General features: G+C 33.1%; 1 protein-coding gene across 3 annotated transcripts in view; it reads left to right on the forward strand.

Moving 5' to 3' along the window:
* PIK3C2A (phosphatidylinositol-4-phosphate 3-kinase catalytic subunit type 2 alpha) overlaps positions 1 to 24,737 on the forward strand; it is a 192,084-nt gene that overhangs the window by 129,624 nt on the left and 37,723 nt on the right. For all 3 annotated transcript variants that reach the window (XM_074230187.1, XM_074230184.1, XM_074230185.1), the window contains 12 exons: positions 2,341 to 2,420; positions 2,553 to 2,616; positions 4,580 to 4,723; positions 8,599 to 8,647; positions 8,732 to 8,942; positions 9,739 to 9,861; positions 13,031 to 13,198; positions 16,740 to 16,851; positions 18,551 to 18,696; positions 23,313 to 23,501; positions 24,066 to 24,159; positions 24,455 to 24,549. In XM_074230187.1, the coding sequence (XP_074086288.1) occupies positions 2,341 to 2,420; positions 2,553 to 2,616; positions 4,580 to 4,723; positions 8,599 to 8,647; positions 8,732 to 8,942; positions 9,739 to 9,861; positions 13,031 to 13,198; positions 16,740 to 16,851; positions 18,551 to 18,696; positions 23,313 to 23,501; positions 24,066 to 24,159; positions 24,455 to 24,549 (1,475 nt within the window). The remainder of the gene's footprint in view (positions 1 to 2,340; positions 2,421 to 2,552; positions 2,617 to 4,579; positions 4,724 to 8,598; positions 8,648 to 8,731; positions 8,943 to 9,738; positions 9,862 to 13,030; positions 13,199 to 16,739; positions 16,852 to 18,550; positions 18,697 to 23,312; positions 23,502 to 24,065; positions 24,160 to 24,454; positions 24,550 to 24,737) is intronic.

Genomic DNA, 24,737 nt, shown 5'->3' on the forward strand with positions numbered 1-24,737 from the left:
TTGAACTCAGATCCTTCTGTTAGCATTTTTTTTTTTTGCAGGGCAATGGGGTTAAGTGTCTTCTCCAAGGCCACACAGCTTGGTAATTATTAAGCGTCTGAGGCCAGATTTGAACTCCTGACTCCAGGGCCAGTGCTCTATCCACTGCACCACCTAGCTGCCCCTCAGGTCCTTCTGAAACCAGGGCTGGTACTCTATCCACTGCATTCCTTTTAGTTTAAATTAAAAAAAAATTAAATTGTTTTCTAAAACCGATTATTGAATTGTTATTATTCAATAATTTCATAGGAACAGCATTCTCTAAAACTCCAGCTTTGAAATTGTTAGATAATAAAATGATAGCTAGCTTTTGTACCAATAGGATTACTTCTAGAGAATAAGAAAGTTAAAAATGACAAGATTTGACAAGTAATTGGATTGAAGGCATAAAAGGGATCATGAGAAGGGAATAATGCCAAGATTACTATTGAAACTGGGTGATTGTTGGTGCCTTTGACAAAAATAGTTGGAAGAGAAGAGAATTTAAGGAGGGAAATGAGTTTTGAGGATAAGGTATTTTGGGACATCTACTTTGAAATATATATCATCATCATAATAATTTATATAGTGCTTACTACATGCCTGACTGTATGTGCTTTATGCATTAACTCATTTGATCTTCACAACTGGAAGGTAGGTACTGTTATAATCTCCATCTTACAGATGAAGAAATAGAAGCAAATATATCAGTTATGTGACTTGCCAAGAGTCATATAGCCAATAAGTGTTTGAGACTTTATTTGAACTTAGGTCTTCCTGATTCCAGGCCCTGTGTTCTATCCACTGTCTTACCTGCCATTTAGTGGTATAGTTCGACTGACACTTGAACAAAGGACTGGGGCTGTATGTAGATTTGTGAGTCATCTATATAGTTGGTCATGGTTCAATACATGGGAACTCATTAGGTTACTCAGAGAGAGGGTAGAGGGAAAAGAAGGCCAAAGACAGTCTTGAGGAATACCATAGTTATGAGTGTAATTTGAATAACTGATGTAGGAAAAGACATGGAGGCATAACCAAGCAGGTCTGAGAAGAATCAGTTGAGAAGAATGTTACAAAAACCCAGAGAGGAAAAAAGCATCCAGGATAAAAGGGAAGTTAGCAGTATGAAATTCAGCATATAGGTTGAAAAGGATTAGTACTGAGAAAAGGCCACCAGATTTCCCAGTTAAGAAATAATTGATAATTTTGGAGATAATAGTTTTAGTTGACTGTTGATATTAAAAGCCATAATGCAAAGGATTAAGAAGGGAAATTAGAGGCAAGGAGGTTGAGCTAGAGAGTATAGATATTGATAATTTAGGGAATGGTACTGTTTAGCAAAACTTTTTAAAAAATGAGTTTGTATTTTATTTTATTTTTTAATTGTCAATTTATTTACCCATTATCCCTCTTTTACTCCAAGTCATCCCATGTAACAAATGCAAAAAGAAGAAAAAAATTAATAGAATTGATCAAAAAGGTGGCAAATAACTGCAGTGTACAACCTTTACAAAAGGGTACATTAAAGATGACTTCTTTTTTTGTATCATGCTAGTGCTTTAGGGGGTTTTTTTTCAATATTTTGAAGGTTTTTTTAAGAATGACAGAAAATTGGATATATATGAAAACAGAAGGAATCAATTGACAGGAAAAGGTTGAAGAATCTAAAGAGATGTTTTACAAAATCCATCTTGTTCTAGTAGTCACAAATAAATACTATTTTTAGTCTCTTAAGCAGGAACAGCCTTGACACGGTTTGTGTGTTTTTATTCTTTTCCTATATTCATTTTTTGGGTAAGATTTTGAATTCCATATATTTTTCCCTCCTTCCCTTTCTTCTTCCTTTCCCAAGACAGCAAGTGATCTGATATATAGCTTATAGATGTACAGTCTTGTTAAACATCTTTCTATTAGTCATGCCCACATTTAGTTATTTTTTGGGGAAAAAAAGAATTGCAGAATTTCACATCTTCCCCCCCCCCCCCAATTTACTTTTCCCCACCTATATCCTGGTTGTCAGTAATTTTTGGCTCTATTGTTAGCATATTTAGACCTAAAATAGAAATGAATTTTGTTCTTGAAGATATTTATATATTTGGACCTATACTCAACTACTTTCATGAATATTCTTTTGAAAATATTTGTCAGAATATTAATTTCCTAATAATCTCATCAGAAAATAACTGAGAGCTTTATATTTGTGTAATATTACATTTTCAACCAAAAAATGATCCTAGTCTCAAATTACTCTTTAGGTGTTTGTCAAATAAAAACAGAAGTGTTAGGAATTCACTTTAATAAATGCATTTTTGTGTTTAGGCAGAAGATGATAAGACGCCTACAGATTTAAGCAAATATTTACACCATATAGAAAATCCATTTAAAGAAGTTATGGCAAGGTATGGTATTTAAGCTTTTCTTTGTAGGTATTCAAATATGTTTAAAGAAATGATTATATTACTTTTGTTAAATAAGCTATTAATTGTTTGTATACCATCTCCTTCAACCATAGTAGTTATTCTTTATTTCAGACATTCAGTTGAAGAACTTCTAGATACTTATCATAACCAAGTGGAGATGGCTTTTCAAAATGAAGTAAGTTTATTTTATAGTTTATATTTTTTCCAAGATTCTTTGCCTATATTTTCACTTAAAATAGTTTTGGTTTAGATCTAAAACAATTTTAAAAGACCATTAAATGTTTTACTGAGTGGAGACTCAACTCTTTAGATCTGATGAATGTTTTTCTATTACACCAAATATTGTAAACTGCATATTTATTACCAAATTTTTGGAACAGTGAATTAAAGAGTATTTCTCTCAATTTGACTTTATTTCAGAGAAGAACTTGCTCCAAAGAGCCACAGAGTAATTATTGGAATTCTTTAGTTTCAGCCTAATTAATAATAAATAATGCTAGTCTTATCTTCTCTGATTCTACAGATTTTTTTAAAAAAGTTAATATACTAGACCTCAAAGATGAAAAAACTTAAATTTTTTACAATATATTGCAAATACAGTAAGTCATAGTACAGAGAGATGTAGACTTGGAGTCAGGAAGACCTGAATTCAAGTTCTACTGCTGGCACATACTGATTATGTGACCCTGGTGTAAGTCACTTAACCTTCAGAAGTTCCAGGCAGCTATTGTCTTAAGGGTATTAGTTGCACAGTTGGTACTGACTTGCCTTGGTAGAAAGATTTTCCTCAGTAAAAATTCCCTATTAGAATAGTCTGGTTTTAAAAAAAGAAAGTAGAGCTAAGAAAAGAGATTCCAGTAAGTTTCATTCTATAATACTATGAATTATGTGAATTATGGAACTAAGGTATCAATGGAGATTTCCAAATTCTTTCACAACTGATGAGTTATTTTAAAAGGTTGTTACTGATAATCTGTTGTTGGAAAGCAAACATAATACTCAAGGGAAACCTTTAAAGGTTTAAAATAATTTGATAAATAGTTCAAACATATAGTTCCAGAAGTCAGTGCTCCATAATTCAGGTTGGGTTTTTTTTTTATTTATTTATCTAAACTTTATTCATGTGTGACAGAGTTCTTTAAGTCCATTTCATGGATGACATTTTAATTATCAGAGTTTATTGAAACAAAAGAAAAAATATTGCTGTTAATATTCAAAGAAAAGTATGCACTATTCCTGTTGCGGTGCAGTGGATAAAGCACTGGGCCTAGAGTAAGGAAGGTCTGAGTTCAAATGTGGTCTCAGACACTTAACAGCTGTGTGATCTTGGGCAGGTCCCTCAGTCCTGTTTCCTTCACTCTCCTCGTATGTAAAATGATCTGGAGAAGGAAATAGCAAAACATTCTAGTAACTTTGCCATGGATTAGTGAAGAGTTTGACATGGCAAATAACTCAACAACAAAAAGAATCCTTTGAGAGTTCTTTATTTCAAAATTATTACAAAAACTCAATTTCCACTTTTCATTAACTTTATTTATTTTTAATTTTATTTATTTAAGGCAGTAGGATTAAGTGACTTGCCCAAGGTCATACAGCTAGGCATTTATTAAGTGTTTGAGTCAAATTTGAACTCGGGTCCTCCTGAATCCAGGGCCTGTGCCACTTAGCTGCCTCTCATTAATTTTATATTTTATTGCACCAACATGTCTTATGTCATTAAAATGCTTTATGTGTCTTTTTATCATTTGATCCTCAGTACAGTACAGTACTGTGTGATAGGTATAGTGCATCTTCTAGGAATAATCCATGTTCTAGGGACAATAATGAATTTTACATTTAACTAGTATTTGGTATGAAGGGAGGAATTTGCCACATCTTTTCTCTCCTATTTTGGCACAAGTGAAAAGCACTGTGAACACAAATTTACAGTATGACAAATTTACAGTATGATTAGAAAACTATATAACAAAATAATGGTCAGACTTTGTTTTATGATTCTTGTTAGCCCCTTTAATTTTTCTAACACCAACGTGAGCCCATTCATTTCCAGTCCTTTTAAAAAGGCTATGTTATGACTTCATATCTGAAATTCTTTTAAATTCTTCATTTTGAACTTTTTCCACCTTTTTTTTTTTCAGAACCAACATAGAGCAGTAGATCAGATAATCAAAGTAGTAAGAAAAATCTGTAGTGCTTTAGATGGTGTAGAGACTCTGGCCATTACAGAATCTGTAAAGAAACTAAAAAGGGCAGTTAATCTTCCAAGAAGCAAAAGTGATGAGGTAAGTATCTCCTGGTAATTTTTATTTTCTCTATTTCTTGTATGGATAAAATAAATATCTGCCCTCAACCCAGGATAGGGCATTTTATTACTTTAAGTTTGCTAAAATCCGTCAAGAGGATTATTTTATGGTAATCTTTTCTAGATTAAGGTTCTACTTTTTATTCTCTAGAACCTAAAATATTGTCCAGAGTCAAAGGTATTGCTTCCCTGATGGGAATACTGGCATGATAGTGGTATTGATGTTGGAGAGTATTGAGGAGGAGGGGAGACTGAGGAGATTCCTGAAAGAAGACTATTAATACATTTCTTTGTATGTATACTGAATGTATACTGAAAAGATTATCAACAATAAGAATAAGACTAATTTCTTTAGAGATTTCCATAGGAATATTATATGTAAAATAATTTAAAAGCAATTTAAGTAACCCACTATGGGGAAGTGGCTTAAATATATTGAATTCATGTAAAAGAAAACAATTGTAATTAAAACCAACAATTTTGAAAAATAATTTATATAATAATAATAATAATAATAATAATTATTATTATTATTATTATTATTATTATTATTATTATTATTATTATTATTATTATTAGAATTTTGCAAGGCAAATGGGGTTAAGTGGCTTGCCCAAGGCCACATAGCTAGGTAATTATTAAGCGTCTGAGGCCAAATTTGAACTCAGGTACTCCTGACTCCAGGGCTGGTGCTCTATCCACTATGCCACTTAGCTGCCTCTATGTATCAAAAACATAAAATAATTTCCTTCTGACAAAAAACTTAAATTATACTGAGGGATATATGTTCGCCAATAATATAAGCTGTACAAAAGGAATATTAAGTATTTGCGGCAGAACAATTGGGAAAAGGGTCTTGAAAGAAGGTAGAAATTGAACTTGGAGCATTAAAGATAAGCCAAAGGCAAGAGGGAGAACATTTGAAGGCTAGGTGTAATTTGTGTAAAGTCCTAATGTCTGTACAGGGCAGAACAAGCAAGGGAACTTATTTTACTAGAGGATGATGGAGTTAGTGAGGAGAAAATAATGACTAATTATTCTAGAGAGGTAGACTAGACTCTGTTTGTAAAATGGTTTAAATGGCAAATGGAGAAACTTGTAATTTAACCTAGAAGCAACAGAGAATTATTGAAACTTCCCTTAAAGTCACTTAGGAAGTTTTTGTAGTCATCTAGGCAAAAGGTAGTGGGGGATGAAATAAGGTGATGGCTAATGATATAAATGATGAGAAAGGGATGGATTTAAAAGTTGTTGTAGAGTTAGCATTGATAAAACTTGAAAACTGATTTATGAAAGATAATAAAGGAGAACGAAGAATGAAAGATGGTTTTTTTGGTTGTGAATTTTAAATTGGAAGAAGAGTAGTGCCCTTGGGGAGAGGATGTCTGTGGGGAGGATAGAAAGTTGAATAAGAGGGAGAAGGCATGGGGACAAGTACTTCCATTATGTGAATTCTAAGCCTAGAATGAGCTTCCAGGATGAAAATGTTTCCAGGAAATAGTAGAGAGAGGTTAATTGGGTTTAATAAATCAGTTAAAAAATTTTTGATTTAATAATAAAAATATTGGTTCATGGGGGATTTTGAAGAGAGTGTTATCGACTGAAAACTAATTAAGACTAACAGTAGGCATTTGACTATGGAAAGGAGGAATGATACAGGGTTTTGAAGTTTGAAAAGTTTAAATACAGTATTTTTTAAGGTTGGGAAGAGTAGGATATCTATACATCTATGTAGGCAATAGGAAAGAATTTTGAGAGAATTTGAGAGAATTATATTAAGGGAGAAAGGGGGATAATTGAAACATTCAACTGGAAGAGGTGGTGAGAAGGGATCAAGGACACAGAAGAACTGGTATTGACAAAGTGAAGGGTCATTTTATTTTCTAAGACTGGAGCAAATAGAAGAACTTGCAATGTTTTAAATTATGAATTGGGGAAGAAAGAATTTATGATAGTTACAGTTCATTGAGCCAAAGTTCAGATGAAATCCTTTTCTAAGAAGGAAGTAAATGTAGTATATGTGGCTTGAAGGGAGTAGAGTGGGTTTGGAATAACTATGTTAGGCATTTCAGTAGAATAAATTAGAGAAGAATAAAATAATTGAATTACTTTGGGTGGGGTGAAGTTAAGGGAGGGGTGGAAGAAGAGGCATTGAGGCTTAAGCGAATTTCAAAATTATGAATTATGAAGTTGGGATGTGTGGGGTGATGAGATTTAGTCTATAACCATTGCTGTATGTAACTGAGGTGGAAGCTTTGAGGCTTAAGAACTAAAGATATTGAGAACTGTGAAGGAAAAAGTATCAGTTGAGGTCTCCAATAATAAGGATGGGGTTAAATGGAAAGACGAATTGGAACCTGGTTCTGAACTTGAGCAAGAAGCATAATGTCTTTGGATCATCAGGATCTAGTTGTTGTCGTATACTTTGACAAAGCATAATATCAAGGAGAGAGGAGTGTTTTCTCTTGTTTGGAGTTGAGAATATACCCACTTCTACTGGATAGTCCTTGTGGGGATCAGAGAATGTACATCTAGTAATATTGAAGTCTGTCAGCAAGTTAGCATTACCTTGGTGGGAGTCATGATTTGTGTTTGCAGTGAACATGAAGAGAAAAAAGGTCATTGGTTAAAAATAGGACCACTATTCCATAGTACACAGTGTAATAGAGAGAAAGAATAAAAGAGAAGCTCCATTCAGTTACAGATGGGGGTTTGGGTTATAAAAATATAGTTAGTTTATGGTTCTATATAGTTTTCCTTGTGGGAAAGGCTAATGCCTAATGGACAGGATTGAAAGGTTAACATGTAAGATAGCAGTAGAATTCACTTTTTCTGATATTATCTTAAGTTTAGGCATAAATTTTTGCATATTAAAAAGATCATCAGTTTCTTTAAGAAGTTAATTTTCTTGCTACTCAAAAAAGTACTGCTGACATTTCTCAAATTGCCACAACAGAACATAAAATCTTGTATAGAAATGATGCATAAGAGTATTGTCTTTTGAGGTGGGGAGGAGAGGAATAAGTTCATTTCTAAGCCATTTTGTTGCAAAAGTGGAATAGATCATAATAGATTGGTGGGTGTGACTATCTAATAGGCCAGTAAAGGTGGGATTAAAATGCTTGGTTTCCATTGTACTTTTTTTGTTTTGTGTCTTTTTAGTATATTACTTTCTTAATACTTCTTGAAATAATTACATATCTATATTTTCTTTAGCTTTTCCTAGAAGGAATAATCTCTTTGCTATATCCTTATTTATGTATATTTGAGAGACCCAGGGATTTGTGAATAGATAAAGAGGTAGATGTACTTTTTCTTGTGTCCTTAGATTCACTTCCCAACAGTAGGAGAGGCATGCTTAGATTTGGAAATAGGAAGTCCAAGTTTGAATACTTCCTTAGAGACTTACTAACTTGTATACAACAGTCACTTAGCCTCTTAAAGCAGGGGTAGGGAAACCTTCAGCTTGAGGGCCATATTGGTTTGGTATTACCATTGTATCCTCAGAAGGGTCTCAAAATTCAGTAAATCTTGTAGCTTTTTAGGGGTGAATTAATTAAATGTTTGACCAAATATTAGTTTATGAATGGTGCTATAAATATCCAAATGGCCCTTGGGAAAAAAAAAGTTTTCCTCACACCTAAGAGCCTCCATTTCCTCATTTATAAAATAGAGTAGTGATACTTACGATACTCACATCACTTGGTTGTTATGAGAAAAAATGTATCCTAAACTTTAAGTTCTAGAGAATTGATTTAATATGCAACATTCAAATTAAAAGATTTTTTACAAGTGAGTATTTGCTATCTTGGGGTGTTTTTTTCCCCATTCTCGCTATTTTATTCCCTTTTCTAGGTGTCTTCATTACCCAGAGGTGACATAATAAGCAAGAGTTCAAACAGGGGTAAATATTTATCTACTTTTAAGTTTTGGTAAATTTTCCTTGTTAGTTTTCAATAGCATGTCTTACAGATTTATTTTAACTTAGGTTCCCTGGCTTCAGAAAATCCTGTTCAAGAAAGTATGGATCAGTTAACGGCAGCCATCTATGATCTTCTAAGACTTCATACAAGCTCATGTGGTGGTCCCATAGACTATGTACAAGGTCATAGAAATACTAAGGAAGCATGGACTACAACAGAACAACTCCAGTTTACAATTTTTGCTGCACATGGAATTTCACCTAATTGGGTAGCAAAGTAAGTAATCAACATAAGCAAAAAGTATAATTTTGAGTTTGAGCAAAGTATATCCAGTCAAGTGTCTTTCTAACTTAAAAAAAATCAGTACTTTAACTAGTTTTACTTTAGTAAAAAGTGCTTTAATAGTTGATTTCAAAATGAGACATTTGTTAAAGTCAATCTGTTCTTTTTTTCTTTTTTTACAAAGCAATGGGGTTAAGTGATTTGCCCAAGTCACACAGCTAGGTAAACTATTAAGTGCCTGAAGCTGGATTTGAACTCAGGCCTTCCTGCTTCTAGGACTGGTGCTCTATCCACTGCCCCATCTAGTTGTCCTGCTCCCCCCCCACAAGCTATTCTTATTATAAGAATATATATATATATATATATATATATATATATATATAATTATTTTAAAGGGAAAAATTAATGAAACAGAGCTACTGAAACAGGAAACTAAAATTGTATTAAACCAAAGATCTGAGATAAGTGTATATAAATTTTTTAGTTTAGTTCTAGGCATTAACTGATTGATAATGTAGACTATTTTCCTATCCAGAAAGCAGTAAGATCTTTTCCCAAGACAATTTCATGAATCTAGAGTAAGTTAAAATGAGCTTCTGCCAATTTTATTTATTCATTGATTAGCTAACTCTTTACAAATTTTGTTGCAAATTTCTGCAGAATTACTAGGAATTACTAAACTTTTGCCTATGTAAATTCCAGAAAGCCATTACTTTTGTGGGAAAAAAAGATGTAATAATAAAAATTATGATCCATCAGAGTAAATTTCAAATTCAATTTTGTTTTCTAGTTATGAAAAATACTATTTAACTTGTTCCCTGACTCACAATGGAAAGGATCTTTTTAAGCCTATTCAGTCGAAGAAAGTTGGCACATATAAGAATTTCTTCTACCTTATTAAATGGGATGAACTGTAAGTGATATTTCCAAATTGAAAATCTTTTAGTAATCATATGTTCTACATTTCTGTGCTCATCTCTTTGAAGCAAGGATTCTTAAACTTTTTGTTGGTCTTTAGTAGTGTGATGAAGTCTATGGAGTCCTTCTCAGAATATTGGTTTTAAAAGAATAAAACAGCATGTAGGATTACCAAAAAATCAGTCCTATTGAGAATGATCAAAATATCGCAAAATAAGTTTATGGACTTTCAGTTAAAATTTATTTAGGAAGATTTGCTAAATTTGGTTACTGGATAGATGATTTTCTGAAATTTATGAATTAAAATTACTATTGAATTTTTACTAATACAAATTTTTATTTTACATTAAATCTCTGAAAAATATGACATTAATGCAGATTTTTAAAACCAAAAGAACCAGTGTACTGCTTCAATCTAAAGCAGAAAGGACAAAATAAACACTTTTTTTTTCATAGAACTAAAAAAAATTTCTCATGAACAAAATGTATCTAGAAAAAGAAGTATAATTGTATAAGAGAAGAATCTCTGCATCAAATATCACTGATAAATATTTGATATCCAAATAAGAGGAACTGATGTAAATTAAACATGGCAATTCTCTAATAAATCATGGAATGTGAACAGTTTTAAAAAGAATTAAAACTTCAGTAATTGAAAATATACAGCAAAACTTATTTTAACTTTGACTGCCTGACATCAAAAAACATTATTCAAGCAGCCATCTATGATTTTTCTCAGACTCCATGAAAACTTTTGTGATCAAGGAACACTATCTTGTCACACATTTCTTTTTAAATATTGTTCAGTCATATTTGACTCTTTGTGACCCCATATGGGATTTGTTGGCAGAGATGGTGGAGTGGTTTGCCATTTTTCCGCCCAATTCATTTTACTCAGGCAAACAGGATTAAGTGACTTGCCCAGGGTCACACAGCTAGTAAGTATCTGAGGCCTGATTTGAACTCAGGAGAAAACAATTCATGATTCTAGAGTTGATACTCTAACCTGGTGCTACCTGCTCTATTAGTTTTACTTTGTAAACATAAAGGAGACACTTTTTTTTACACTACTCTTTCTAGAATTCACTTGGATTTTTTTTTTACTTATAGTACAACTTATTTTAATGTTTCATTTTTGAATGTTTTTGTAAGATTTTCTTAAAATTCTGCTTTCTTCTTTAGCTGATCAAAAAAGTTTTACATTTATGATTCTCTGCCTTGCTCAATAAGTTTATTTTCTAAATTGCCATAATTTGAACAGCATTATAGTTCAGAACTGTCTTTGAGGTTAAGGGAGTTATCATTATAAGCAAAAAAAGAGTGAAAATTACCCATATTCTGCCAGTTTCTGCACTTAAAAATTAATTTTAAGTTTTATGATACCTTCCTTCTTCCCCCCACAAAATTGTAGTTTCTGAATATAGACAGTACCCACCGTTATAGATATTGAGATTCCTCCCTTATAACAAAAAAAATTAAAGCAATACAGTGACTTCATTTGATAATATATGTAATATTTTGCCCTCTTAGACAATTATTTCTCTTTTGAAAAATGGTAGAGAAGCACAATTCATTATTTCTTCTTAGGGAATAAAATCGTTTATTATAATTGCTAAGATTTAAAGTCTTGTCTTTGTGTACATTTGTGTTTTCATTCTTAATTCATACACATCTGCATTTGTATCTCTGATTTATTCATATTCATTACATATTATTTCATAACATTAATCCATTACATGTACAGTAATTTGACCATTTCCTCAGAGAATGGCATCTATTTTATGTACAGTTCTTTCCTCTCATAGAAAGTGGTGCCATGGATTTTTTTGGCTTATGTCAAATTCTGTCTTGGCTTAGTTCTGTCTTCAACTTCATTGTCCAGTAAGTGACATCACTAGGTCAAAAGGTGTGAGCCGTTTAGTAATTTTTCTTACATAATTCTAAATTGTTTTTCAAAATAACTGGATCAGTTCATAGCTCCACTCATAGTATTCTTATGTGCCTATCTTCTCGTAACTTTTCCAACATTAACTATCTTTTTCTTATTTGAATGATATGAGGCAAAATCTCTAAGTCTTAATTTGCCTTTCTCTTATTAGATGGAACTTATTTTCATATGATCACTGCAACTTTAATTCTCTTTTTTGAAAACTATTCATATCTTTGAAAACTATATCTTTTCTCTGTGTTAAGGAAGGGTTTTTGCTGTTTTTTTGTTAATTCCTTCTATCTTGGCTATCAGGATTTTTATCAATGATACATGTTAGAAAAAGTTCCCCTCCCCCCAGTTTCAGTGATTTCTTATTCTAGTTTATTGATTTTTGTCATAAGAAATTATTTTACTTTTATATAATCAGTTTGTCAACTTTGTTTTTTTAGGACTGCTTCCAGTACTTATTTGGTTATGGTTTCCTTTGCATGGTTTTAAAAACAACTTCATTATATTCTGATTTTTTCCATGTTCTCTTGAAGAAGCTTATTATGGCGCATATGATGTAAAATCCTGGTGTAAACACAATTTCTCCCAAACTATTTTTCCCAGTGTTTCCCTATAACTTTAGTAGGGATTTTTTCCTCTAAAATTTATTTTGGTTTATTAAACATTGAGCTATTCTTTTTGGTTTCAGCTAGTTCTTTTATATCTAGCCTGTTCCACTGACCTACTTTTCTTTTTTAATACATTTTGGTGACTACTGTTTTTATAATGTGTTTGAGGTGTAGTATAGTTACCCTGTTTTCATTTCTGATTGAGTAATTTGCATTTAAATAGTTTTAAAGGGGAAAATCTTTTAGATATTTTGAATATTTGTATTCAAAGTTAAATAATATTAAGATTTTTCTCATTTTAAAGGTGATGAAAAATTGACTTTTTTCAGAAATTTTTTTTGGGGTTTTTTTTTTTTTACAAGGCAAATGGGGTTAAGTGGCTTGCCCAAAGCCACACAACTAGGTAATTATTAAGTGTCTGAGACTGGATTTGAACCCAGGTACTCCTGACTCCTTAGGGCCAGTGCTTTATCCACTGCACCGCCTAGCTGCCCCTCCACTGCGCCACCTAGCTGCCCCAAGAAATTGGTATTTTCACTAGTAATTTCTATGCAGAGTTAAATGTATTCATTTGACTTACATTTAATTATTTCTATTAACTGTTTTTACCCCCACAGAATTATTTTCCCCATTCAGATCTCACAGTTACCTTTGGAATCACTTCTTCACCTTGCTCTTTTTGGAATTTTAAATCAAAGCAGTGGAGGTTCTCCTGACTCTAATAAACAACGAAAGGGACCTGAGATTTTGGGCAAAGTTTCTTTACCTCTTTTTGACTTTAAGCGGTAAGTTATTTTAGCTGTAATCATTCCTAAGTTGGTAATGTCTAAGGGACTTATTTGCATTCATTTTTGCTTGTGGGCGTTGTTAATTGAATTTGTCATGATCTGTGCAGATAGCAATCATTTATAATAATAATGCTGGACACTAAAATGATGATTTAAGGCTTATTTAATTTCATGCATTAGTTCATGTAGTCTTTATGGAATGTAATTCACAGCTCTTTTATGCCTTAAGTAACTAGTTATACTGACAAGCCATAGTTGAAGACTATTCCTGGTTGATACACCATTTGATGACTTTAGTTTTTGAGGAGAAATTACCAAATTTCTTTTGTTTTTAACTTCCTATGATTGTAAGTAGCAAGGGTCCTGAGGCTCTGAAGCCTTGGACTAAGTGCTTGAAGATAAATTGATTGTTTATACTACAACATTTGAAAGATGACTGACTGTTTGAAGGGGCTTTATGCTGATCTGGACCGCTTCATGTAGAGTAGGATGCTCCAGGTACTCCTGGCTGTAGCAACATCAGGCCTCCTTTAGGTTCCAGGAACAAACTTGTTTGCAGTATTACCCTAAATTTTTTCAAGGAAAAGCACAGATTTACCCACAGGAGCCTTCACCTTTTGTATCTTGGACCTCTCTTGCAGTCTGAGGGAACCTAAATATCCCTGCTCAGACTCGTGTTTTTAAATCTTTGAAATAAAATGCATGAAATTCAAGTGTTACATATAGAGTAAACTAAAGATTAGTGAAATAAGTACTTTTTTTTCCTCCAGGTTAAAAACCCTACTTCAGAAGCTTAGACAGTTCTTAGATATCTAGCTTATTTAAAATAGAGGATGAGCTCTTCCTGCCCTTTGACACACTGCTTTCAAGGGTACTTTATTCATGGTATACGATGCTGAAAGCTCCTGGAATTTAAGATAGCTAAAGGGAAAGGGAGGATGTCTTCTATATATCTTTGGAAAATGTATATCCAGCTTGTCTTTGGTTAAATAAATTGTTACATGGACATTCAGCTAGTATTTCAGACTTGATGATAGCTCTTACATCAGTTTCTGAAAATTAATATAGAAATGAACAGAATCTGAGGAACAATTTCTTTACAGTAACAAGGCAAATGCAAAAAACTTTGAAATATGTAAGACCTCTGATTCATGTAATAGTCATCTACATTAATGAAGGATTGATAGAAGGATCTGACAGAAAATGGATGAACTCAAGATGCAGAATGACACAGAAAGTTGGTTATGTGTGTAGGACTTTGTTTTGCTTGACTATGCATATTTGTTACAAAGGTTGGTTGTCCTTCCCCCTTTCAAAATAAATGTTTAGGGACAGCTAGGTGCAGTAAACAGAGAACTGTCCCTGGAGTCAGGAGAACCTGACTTCAAAATGAACTGTTCAGTTTGTTGAGGTATACATCTAATGAGTATCTAGATTAGAAGAACTCAACATATTGCTGTATGTAGAGGGTGAAGAAATGCCGGCAACACTATTTAATAAGAATGAATCTTAATCCTGAATCTTAAAATGCCACAGGACTCATTTACATTTCTAAATCAATAATGAGTGAGTTCTAAAGACTACTACTAGTTAAAATGTAACCAAGATCCAGAAGCCACTTGCCTGTGGTTGAAAACATTCAGTCACCAATGTGAAAGTGAAATTTTGAAAAGAGAGATACTCCAATGAATTCAGTGAAGCAAACTTACATGTATGACCAAAGAACATGTTTATACATTTTGCTTGTTTTGCTTATGGATTAGGCTAAATTTTTCAAAATTTTTTCAGTATTAGACTTTAAAGAGGTTTCAAAATTATTAAATAATGATGGAGGTTTCAAATCCAACCTCAGACACTTAATAATTGCCTAGCTGTGTGACCTTGGGCAAGTAAATAAAATAAAAATAATTTAAAAAAATTAAAAAAAAATAATGGAGACATGAAAAGAAAAAGAATCTAGGTATAGAACTGTTTTATTCATGGAAATTATTGTGTTATATTTGATTCTTCAACTAAAAAATAAACTTGTGAACCAAATCAGTCTTCTCTAGAATTTCTGACTTTGTATTTATACCACTATCATAGTTGTCTTTCTGTAAAATTATTTTATCATGCTGTTTAAAAAAACTTAAAAATCTACTTAACTTTCTTTACTTATCAAGTTTATTTTTAACAATTTGAGTTTTTTAGATGGATTTGTCAGTGGGGATCCTGGGTTGCTAACTTAGCGCAGTTGATATAGTGACCCAGCTGTAGAGTTAGGAAAATTCACCTTCCTGAATTCAAATCAAACATTTCTTAATGTTTGACTTTGGATAAATCATTTAACCTTGTTTGCTTCAATTTCCTAATTTGTCAAATGAGCTGGACAAGGAAATGGCCAACCATTGGTATCTTTTCCAAGAAAACCCAAAATGAAGTCACAGAGTCATACATAAGTGAAAAGCAACTGAATACCACTTACCACCACAGTGTGGATGCTTAATCTTACGCTATTTCTAATTTGGTGTTATTTATGTTGATTTCTTCCCATGAATCTTCCAAGGGGACTTTTGGAGGCCTTCTTTTATTTAATAAAATCGAAACTATCCTGCAAGAGTTTTATCATCTCACCCCCCCCACACTTAATCTAACAGTATCTCTTAGTTTACTCCAACCTGTAATAGAAGGATGATCTTTTCATTAATGCCAACCCCTCTGTATGTGTTCTTTATTCCTTTTCCTTAGTAGATTGACCTCATTGTCTTCATTTTCTACTTGTGAATCTTTAATTATTCTCTTTCCACTGGTTCCTTCTACCTCCAAGCATACCCCAGATTTAAAAAAAAAATGCCCACTGGATCCTAGCCTCTCCTATAGAAAATGTAAAATAAAAATAACCCTTGTAACAAATATGCATAGCAAAGCAAATTCCTGCACTGATTATGTCCAAAAATATGTTTCATTCTGCACCCTCAAGTCTATCACTTTCATGATATTTGGTAGGTAACATATATCACTAATGATTCCCAAAACTAAAGGACTTTTCTCCATCCTTATACTTCCCTTCAGCATTTTACCTTGTTGATAACCATCTTCTCCTGTATAATCAGTCTCCCACTTCTGAATTTTTGTAAAACTGTTCTCACTTGTTTCTATTACCTGTGTGATTGTTCCTTTTCAGTCTGCTTTGCTATATCACATTCCATGTAACACCTGCTAATTATGGTTGTACTACAAAGGTCTTTCTACTTCTTAGTTCCAGTCTTACATCACCAAATTTTGAATTGAATGTCCTATAGACATTTCAAACTTCATCTAAAACTGAACTAATTATCTTCTCTTCCCATCTACTTAATCCTCTTTTCTTCCTAATTTCCCCATTAATATTGAAGGTTCTTCCAGTCTTCAAGTTGATGAGTAAATGGAATATCATTTAGGATTCAAAATAGTATTTTTCTGTGTATGGTAAGTTTTTAACTGATTTTTGCCACTACTGAAAAGTAATAGACATTTTTTCCTGTTCTTTTCATACTATTTCTATTTGCTTAACTTTCAGTTTCTTAACTTGTGGAACTAAGCTTCTCTACCTTTGGACTTCATCCCCTACACAACCTACACCTGGGATAACCCACAAAAAAGGACATATCATGGAAAGAATAGTGTTACAGGTAACTTTTTTTCTTGGCCTGCTTTTTACTTTAGTGTGAACTAAAACTGTTCATGGAGCCAAAAATCATTATAATATAAATAATAACTTGCATTCATTTAAAAAAATTATCTTTATTTTCCCCCCAGGTACATGCAAAAATAAGTTTCAACATTCATTTCCAAAGCCATGAGTTACAAAATCTTCTCCCTCCTTCCACCCTATTTCTCCTCAATGAGAAAGCTAGTTACTTGATAATAGATTAAAAATATATAGTCATGGAAAACATTACCAAAACAGTCATGTTGTAAAAGTAAACAAAATTCCCCCCCCCCCCCAAAAAAAGAAACCTCCAGAAAAATAAAGTGGGGAAAAAAGTATGCTTCAATCTGTTTTCAGATACCATTAGCTCTGTCTTTGGGATGGATAATATACATCCTTCAGAGTTCTCTTGGGTCACAGCAGTGCTGAGAAAAAGGTAGATCATTCACAGGTGATCATCCTGCAATATAACCTAAATTAATTCTTAATATAAAAAGTCATTCTTTTTGGATTTAGTCTTCATGCAAATAACAGATTTTATATAAATGCTGATTAATTTTTTGACAGTTTTGATAAACTTTTTATTATGGAAAATGTATTTCAGTCCCTATCGTACACTATGTGTCCGAATGAGAAATACCAATAAAAGCAGTCCTCATATTTTATAGTCAAAATGAATTGAAGAACATCATGCAGCAAGAAAACTTAAATCAATAGCTTACTTCAGGTTTCATCATTGTGAATAGACCTCTAATGCACATCTGATCCTTGATGCCTTAGCCATCCATCTTACTGAATTGCTGTGGCTGAAAACATTACTACATAATAAACTATCCCAGGTGATCATCCTTCCAGAATTTAACTAGACCAATTCTCAAGCATGTATACTGAAAGACTTTTTTTGTATGTCTGTTTGCCAGAACCTGTACTCTGTGATCATGACCTTCAAATCTAAGACTACTTCTGCCACAGTGAAATAATGGAGAAGGACCTCAGTAGAGGTCTTAAATTTGATTTTGTTCCTTAAATGCTAAAAAGGGTTAGTTTTTTGAGTCAAACGATTGTTCACTGATGTACTATCAGTTTAGAAAGAAGGATAGTATTTTTCTTCCTATGGATATGATACATCATATTTTCAGACTGCTTTAAATGTATCAGTCAATTAAAAAAAGTTTTTCTAAAAAAGTCTATTTAGTCTAACAACTACATCAGTGGTAGTTTTCAACAATTTTTTTTGCAAGGTGTTGAGTCTTACATTTTTCTCCTTCCCTGCCCCAGACAGAAAGCAATCCAACATGGGTCATACATGTGTAGTCATGCTAAACATAGATCTGTTAGTCATGTTGTGAGAGAAGAATCAAATCAAAACAGAGATAAAATAATAGAAAGAAAAAAGTACAAAACTATTAAATTTTTTTCTGCATTTAAACTCCACAGATTTTACTCTGGATATGGATGGTGTTTTCCCATCACAAGTCTTTTAAAATTCATAATAGTCGATTTTGCTGATTGTTTTTCTTGTCACATGGGACAATTGCCTGAGAAGTGGGGAGGGAAGTGGTACAAAGGGAAACATGTGAAAACAAAAGATACCAATAATTTTTTTAAAGGAAATCAACAACTACAGTTTCATTTGCAACTCAAAAACTGAAGAGTGATTTTTTTTTTAATTTGTTAAGGTTGACTTTCCTTCCCGTATATTTGATATCATTTATACAACTCCTCAAGTTAATGGTAGCATTATACAGCAGCAGTGCTTTGAAACATTGGGAAAAGATACTAGAGGAAAACTTCTTGCCATTCTTTCCAGAGATTCTTCATTTGGGTAGGTTTCGTTTATTTTGAACATTGATGTCTTGATACCCTACTACAAAATGTGTAATTTATATGATAAAAAACCTTACTTGTATAATAAATTCTTTAGTTTTATGATGTTTACAGTATGCTTGATTAAACAGTTCTATAATACTTTCTAATTTAAATGTAGTAAAAAATGTTAAAGTCTTTGGAAAATAGACTTGTTTCATTCAGGCTTCTACCTTTCCAGTCTGTCAAAATACTCTTTGAACAAGCTTCCTGTTCCAATCATATCCTTGTCATATTCCTAATAGGAAGCACTGCATCCCCATTGTTTGCCAGAAATGTCACATATAGTATAAGATCGTGATCCTTGTATTCATGACCATCTTTCTCCCACCTTACTTTGCCAGACTCACATCTTGCTCTTCTCTGTCACATGCTCCACCTTCCATTAAAACTAGGCAAATTTTTGCTATCTTGTTCCTTTCCTGTAGTTATCAGTCAACCAACCAGTATTTTTGAAGTACCTGCTATATATGCTCAGGCACAGAACTAGTGGATGAGAATACATGGCAAATAACGAAACAAAATCTTTTCCCAGAGACTTTGTATCCTTGTTGGGGGAAAGAACAAATACTGTAAAAAATATATACTAAATAGAAAATAAGCAAATAGAAATATATACTGAGGATTTTAGTAGAGGATAGTGTAAAAAAGAAATTAGTCTGAGAATTCATTGATTAAGTACTGTTGCCAGTCATACAATAAGTGTTGGAGACATAGGGATAGACTTATAGGCAGGCATCACTGTATGTACAAAAAGCAGTCAACTTTCTGACCATCAGTTTTTAGCTCCATTAAAGAGGTCTTGGTTACATAAGCAGGATGAATACAATGGAATTTTGAGCAAATAAGGAAAGAAAATTATTTACAGATTATAAAACAGAACAGGGAAAGAACTTTTATCGGGTAAAATAGGAAATTAGCTGATTAACACTAGACCTATATTGGTGATTTCAAGCTTGATTTTGCAGGTTCAACCTATCTATGTAAGATAATTATCTTAAAAAATGGTAAGAAAGTTAAGCCAAAAGTTCTGTTTTCACAGTAGTTTGAGAGGCAGGGCACTAATATGTGGAAGAATCAGGAAAGACTTCTTGTAGAATACTACTTGAATTGGATTTTGAAGAAAGAAAGGAATTGGATGAGGTGGAGGGGATGGAGGGAATCTATTCCAGACATGTGGAACAGCCAGTGCCTTAAAAACACAGAGATGAATTTCATGAATGAAGAACAAAGAGAAGGCTAATTTGGCTAGATTGAAGATTGTGAGAAAGGGATTAATGTTCAGTGTGACTGGAAAGTTAGGTGGAAGTTATGAGGTATATGTCCTTAAAAGCTAATTAGAAGTGTTTATATTTTATCCTTGAGGAAATTAGCACTCATTGAAAATTATTTCAAGTAGGATGGTCAATTTATGTTTAAGAAAAATCATTTGACAGCAGTCTTTAGGAGGGATTAAAGGGGACCAATCAGGAGGCCTTTGCAATACTTTAGACAAGAGTTGATAAGGGCCTGAACTTACAAAGTGGGTTTGAATGAAGATAAGGAGTCAGAGATAAGAATTGTGGGAGCTATAAATATCAACCAATTAGATATGGGGGTGAGAGTGAGGGGTCAAGGATAGTATTGAGATTACCATCTTTAATTACTGGTTCTAATAGTATTGACCCATTGGTACTTTTGAAAGAATAATAGAAATTGGGAAAAGGAAAAAGAGGGGAAAGATAATGAGTTTAATATATAAATTTTAATATATAAAGAGTTTGAAGATTCTCTGGGACATCCAGTTTGAAATGTCTATAGGTAATTAGTGATATTGGACTCAAGCTCAAGGAAAAGACTAGGATTGTAGTCATCTGTAGTCAGTCAACTAGCATTTTCTATCTATCTACACACATACCTGGTAAACAAAACATAAATATATTGTTTGTTATATATTTATATGTATGTGTGTATCTATACAGATATACACACACATATATGTTGTTTCATATTTGAAGGCCTGTCTTTGTGTATGTAAATGATAGGGGGGGGGAGTTAAGGGAAGTCTAGAAGGTAGAATTTGAGCTGAGTTGAAGATAGCAGAGAAGCTAGTTGGGGAAGGTTAAGAACTATCCCATGCAAGGTGTATCCTGTATGAAGAATAGCATAGAGGCTAATGTTGATGAATTGTAGAGTAAGTGGAAGGAAGGAAAATATAGGAAGATTGCAAAGGCAAGAAAGGGACTAGGTGTGAAGGACTTTAAAAGTCAAATACTATATTCTAGAGGTAATTGGGAGCACTAAAATTTTCAAACCTGTGTTTTAGGAAGGTCATTTTGACTACTGAGTTGTGTATGTATTGAAGTGGGAACAGACTTGAGGCTGGGAGACCAATCAGAAAACTATTGCATCACTCCAGGTATTGATGGTGTGTACCAGGATGATGACTTAGGAGTGGGAGTGGGGAAGCATGGAAAGAAGTGGAGATATATCAAGGTATATTGTAAAGGTAGAAATGACAGGATTTTGCAACAGATAGAATATTTTGAGTGAGTGAAAGAGAGTAATTGAGTATGGATGTGATAACTAGGTTGTGAACCTGGGTAACTGGGAATATGATGGTACCCCCCTCAGTGATAAGGAGTATGGGAAGAGGGAGAGGACTAGGAAGGAAAGATAATGCATTCAGTTTTAGACTTACTGAGTTTATTATGTCTAGTGGGCAGTTGGTGATAAAAGACAGGAGATCAGAAGAGAAGTTAGGACTGGATAAATAGTTCTGAAAGAATTCTCTGCATAGAAAAGATAATTCAACCCATAGGAGCTATTGTAATAACTGAGAAAAAAGGATCTAGAATTGAACATTGGGAAATACACACAGAGCATGTGATATGACTAATGAGCCAGTAGAGGAGAGTAGGAAGGATGTTTAGAGAGGAAAACCAGGAGAATACAGTGTCATAAAAACCCTGAAAGATGCCACAAATAAGTTGAAATGAATAAGAATTGATTTATCCTTTAAGAGATCATTGGTAACTTTGGAGAAAGCAATTTCTGTAGAGTGATAGATGAAGTTGCAAGTCATATTAAAAAAGAATATGCTGGGGGCGGCTAGGTGGCGTAGTGGATAAAGCACTGGCCTTGGAGTCAGGAGTACCTGGGTTCAAATCCGGTCTCAGACACTTAATAATTACCTAGCTGTGTGGCCTTGGGCAAGCCACTTAACCCCATTTGCCTTGCAAAAACCTTAAAAAATTTAAAAAAAGAATATGCTGCCTTCTTCTTCCAAGTTACCTGGTATTTAATTTGCATATGTATCTTTTATACCTAGATAGCCTCCTCCTCCCTATTAAAGAGAAAGTTCCTTTAGAACTGAGGTACTTTATTTTTGTCATCCTGTCCTCAATTCTTGACATGTAATAGATGCTTATTGATTTTATTTATCTTACTTTGATTCTTTTCATGTACAACAGCAGAGGAGAAAGGTGTTGCTAAGCAAATGAGTATTATGAGCAAAGAAATATTTGGTCTACTTCATAGGTTAATAATTGATTTCAAGCATATTTTATAATGCAATAAAATTATAGCTACTTGTCATAGTATTAGATCTGGCAGGGACCTTAGAAATAATCAATTTCCATTCTCTTGTTTTGCAAGAAACTAATTTCCAGGGCAGCTAGGTGGCTCTGGAGTCAGGAAGACCTGAATTAAAACCAACCTCCCACACTTAATAATTACCTAGCGGTGTGTCCTTGGGGAATCACTTAACCCCATTGCCTTACAAAAAACAAAAGAAACTAGTTTCCAAAAGTAGAGACCCTGCCCCATCTCACCCGGGGAATAATTTTTTGCTCATTCATTTCAGTCATGTCTGACTCTCATGACTCCATTACAGGTTTTCTTGGCAAAGATACTGAAGTGGTTTCCCATTTCCTTCTCCAGCTCATTTTTCATATGGAGAAACCAAGGCAGATAGTATTAAATGATTTGACAAATGTGTGACTCCAAATTTGAACTCCAATCTTCTGGATTCCAGGCCCAATGTTCTATCTACTTAGTTGCTTGGGGAGTAATTAATAGAAGAAAATTTCAGTCAAAATTCTACCAACTCCAAGTCTAATGTTTTTTCCTATAAAATGTCATGGTGACATCATCTGTCAAAAATAGTTCTTTATGTACTTGAATGTGACAAAATTCCATTTCTTTAAAATTGTTTTCATAAGTAAGATTTTTTTAGAAAGATTACTTCTTTCCCTTGTATGGCAAATTATTTTCTTGTCATTTCTTTTTGTTACTGAAAATAAGTCATATTTATGTTGTATTCTAGGACTTAGAGTTTTTTTATTTATTTTTAAATTTGAACGTAAGGAAATAGCATATTTCAGTATTATTATCCCTATTTTAGACAGTGTCATAGGGAGAATTGAAACCCTAGGTTCTCTAACACCAACCAAATCCTATGCTCCTTCCATACCCCATAGTGAGTAAACAGCATTTTTGTCATGAGGTGGCTGCTCTAGAGTTATTTCTTCTGATGTTGCAAACTTTGAGAAAAATACTATTTTAACACTGAGAATTTGATTTTATTATGTATAGACTTTCTAAAGAAGATAAAGCCTTTTTGTGGGAGAAGCGTTATTATTGCCTTAAGCACCCAAGCTGCCTTCCAAAAATACTAGCAAGTGCCCCAAACTGGAAATGGGCAAATCTTTCTAAAACATACTCATTACTTCAGCAGTGGCCACCATTGCCTCCATTGAATGCCCTGGAACTGCTGGATTCAAAGTAAGTTCAACTATGAGAATATATTTAATTAGTTTTTAAAATTTTTTTAAATGGGGTACCTTTCCATTTTTATGTGAGAATGTTCCTTGTACCTTAGTGAAAATAAATACCTTTTTCATGATGCTTTATACCATTTATATCAAGTTTGGAAAGATTGTTGCATTCATTTAAAAACATTGAATTTGTTTGGTTTTTTTTAAGCAAAAACAAAGCAAAACTGGCTTTTTTGAATAAAGTTTATTATTCTGCTATTTAAAGCACTATAAAAATTTCTCAAAGAAAATTATATTGGAAAGATATTTGTAGAACATTTTCAAGTTTTTTACATATAACTTCAATGGAAATTTTAAAGTAAATGAATTTTTGTATTATGAAACAAGTATTTGGTAAATTAAGTGTTTAAACTTTCTGGAAATTTCAATAAATCAAATTTGAGTGATATGATTTTCTTTACAGAAAAGGAAACATACCTCTCTACATGTTATATGAGTACCCAACATATTTTATAGGTGTGTTTCTTTCAGCAGTACCTGAAGCCTAACATACTCTATTGTGTTTTTACAGATATGCTGATCAGGAAGTGCGGGCCTTGGCAGTAAACTGGATTGAGGCAATTAGTGATGATGAGCTAACTGATTTCCTTCCACAGTTTGTGCAGGTGAGCTGGCTTATTTTTCTCACTTTATAATGGCATAATATGTTCTAAGATGTACCAGGCCTGGCTCACAGTAGGACAGTAAGAAACATTTGTTTCCTTTTTTCTTTTCCATAAGAGGCATTCTGACCTAGGGTTCAAGAGTTCCTCTTCAGGTCAGGAAGGCCTGCATCCAAGTTCTCATATGAGATACCACCTTCCAGGAATTTCCAGCTCTAGTCCTTGTCTCTGATTCCCCTAGACCATGAAAAGGTTTTGTTTTTTTTTTTTTTTAACAGTTTTTCCCCTTTCCCCACAGGCTTTAAAGTATGAAATCTACCTGGACAGCTCACTAGTGAGATTCCTCTTGTCCCGGGCCTTGGGAAATATTCGCATTGCACATTATTTATACTGGTAAGAGTTCCATTTCACAAACCACCTTTATTTTTTTAAGTCATATTCATGGAACCTCAGAGAGTCTCCTTGTTAAATGGTACCAGTTTTAATTTACTGTTGATGCAAAGTTGTTTTGAAGGAACAGAACAAAACTACAGTTGTAATTTTTCTTTCTAAACTGAAACATGAAATGACAAGACTATATG

Source organism: Macrotis lagotis, chromosome 3 (genome assembly GCF_037893015.1).
Source record: "Macrotis lagotis isolate mMagLag1 chromosome 3, bilby.v1.9.chrom.fasta, whole genome shotgun sequence".
NCBI lineage: Eukaryota > Metazoa > Chordata > Mammalia > Peramelemorphia > Peramelidae > Macrotis > Macrotis lagotis.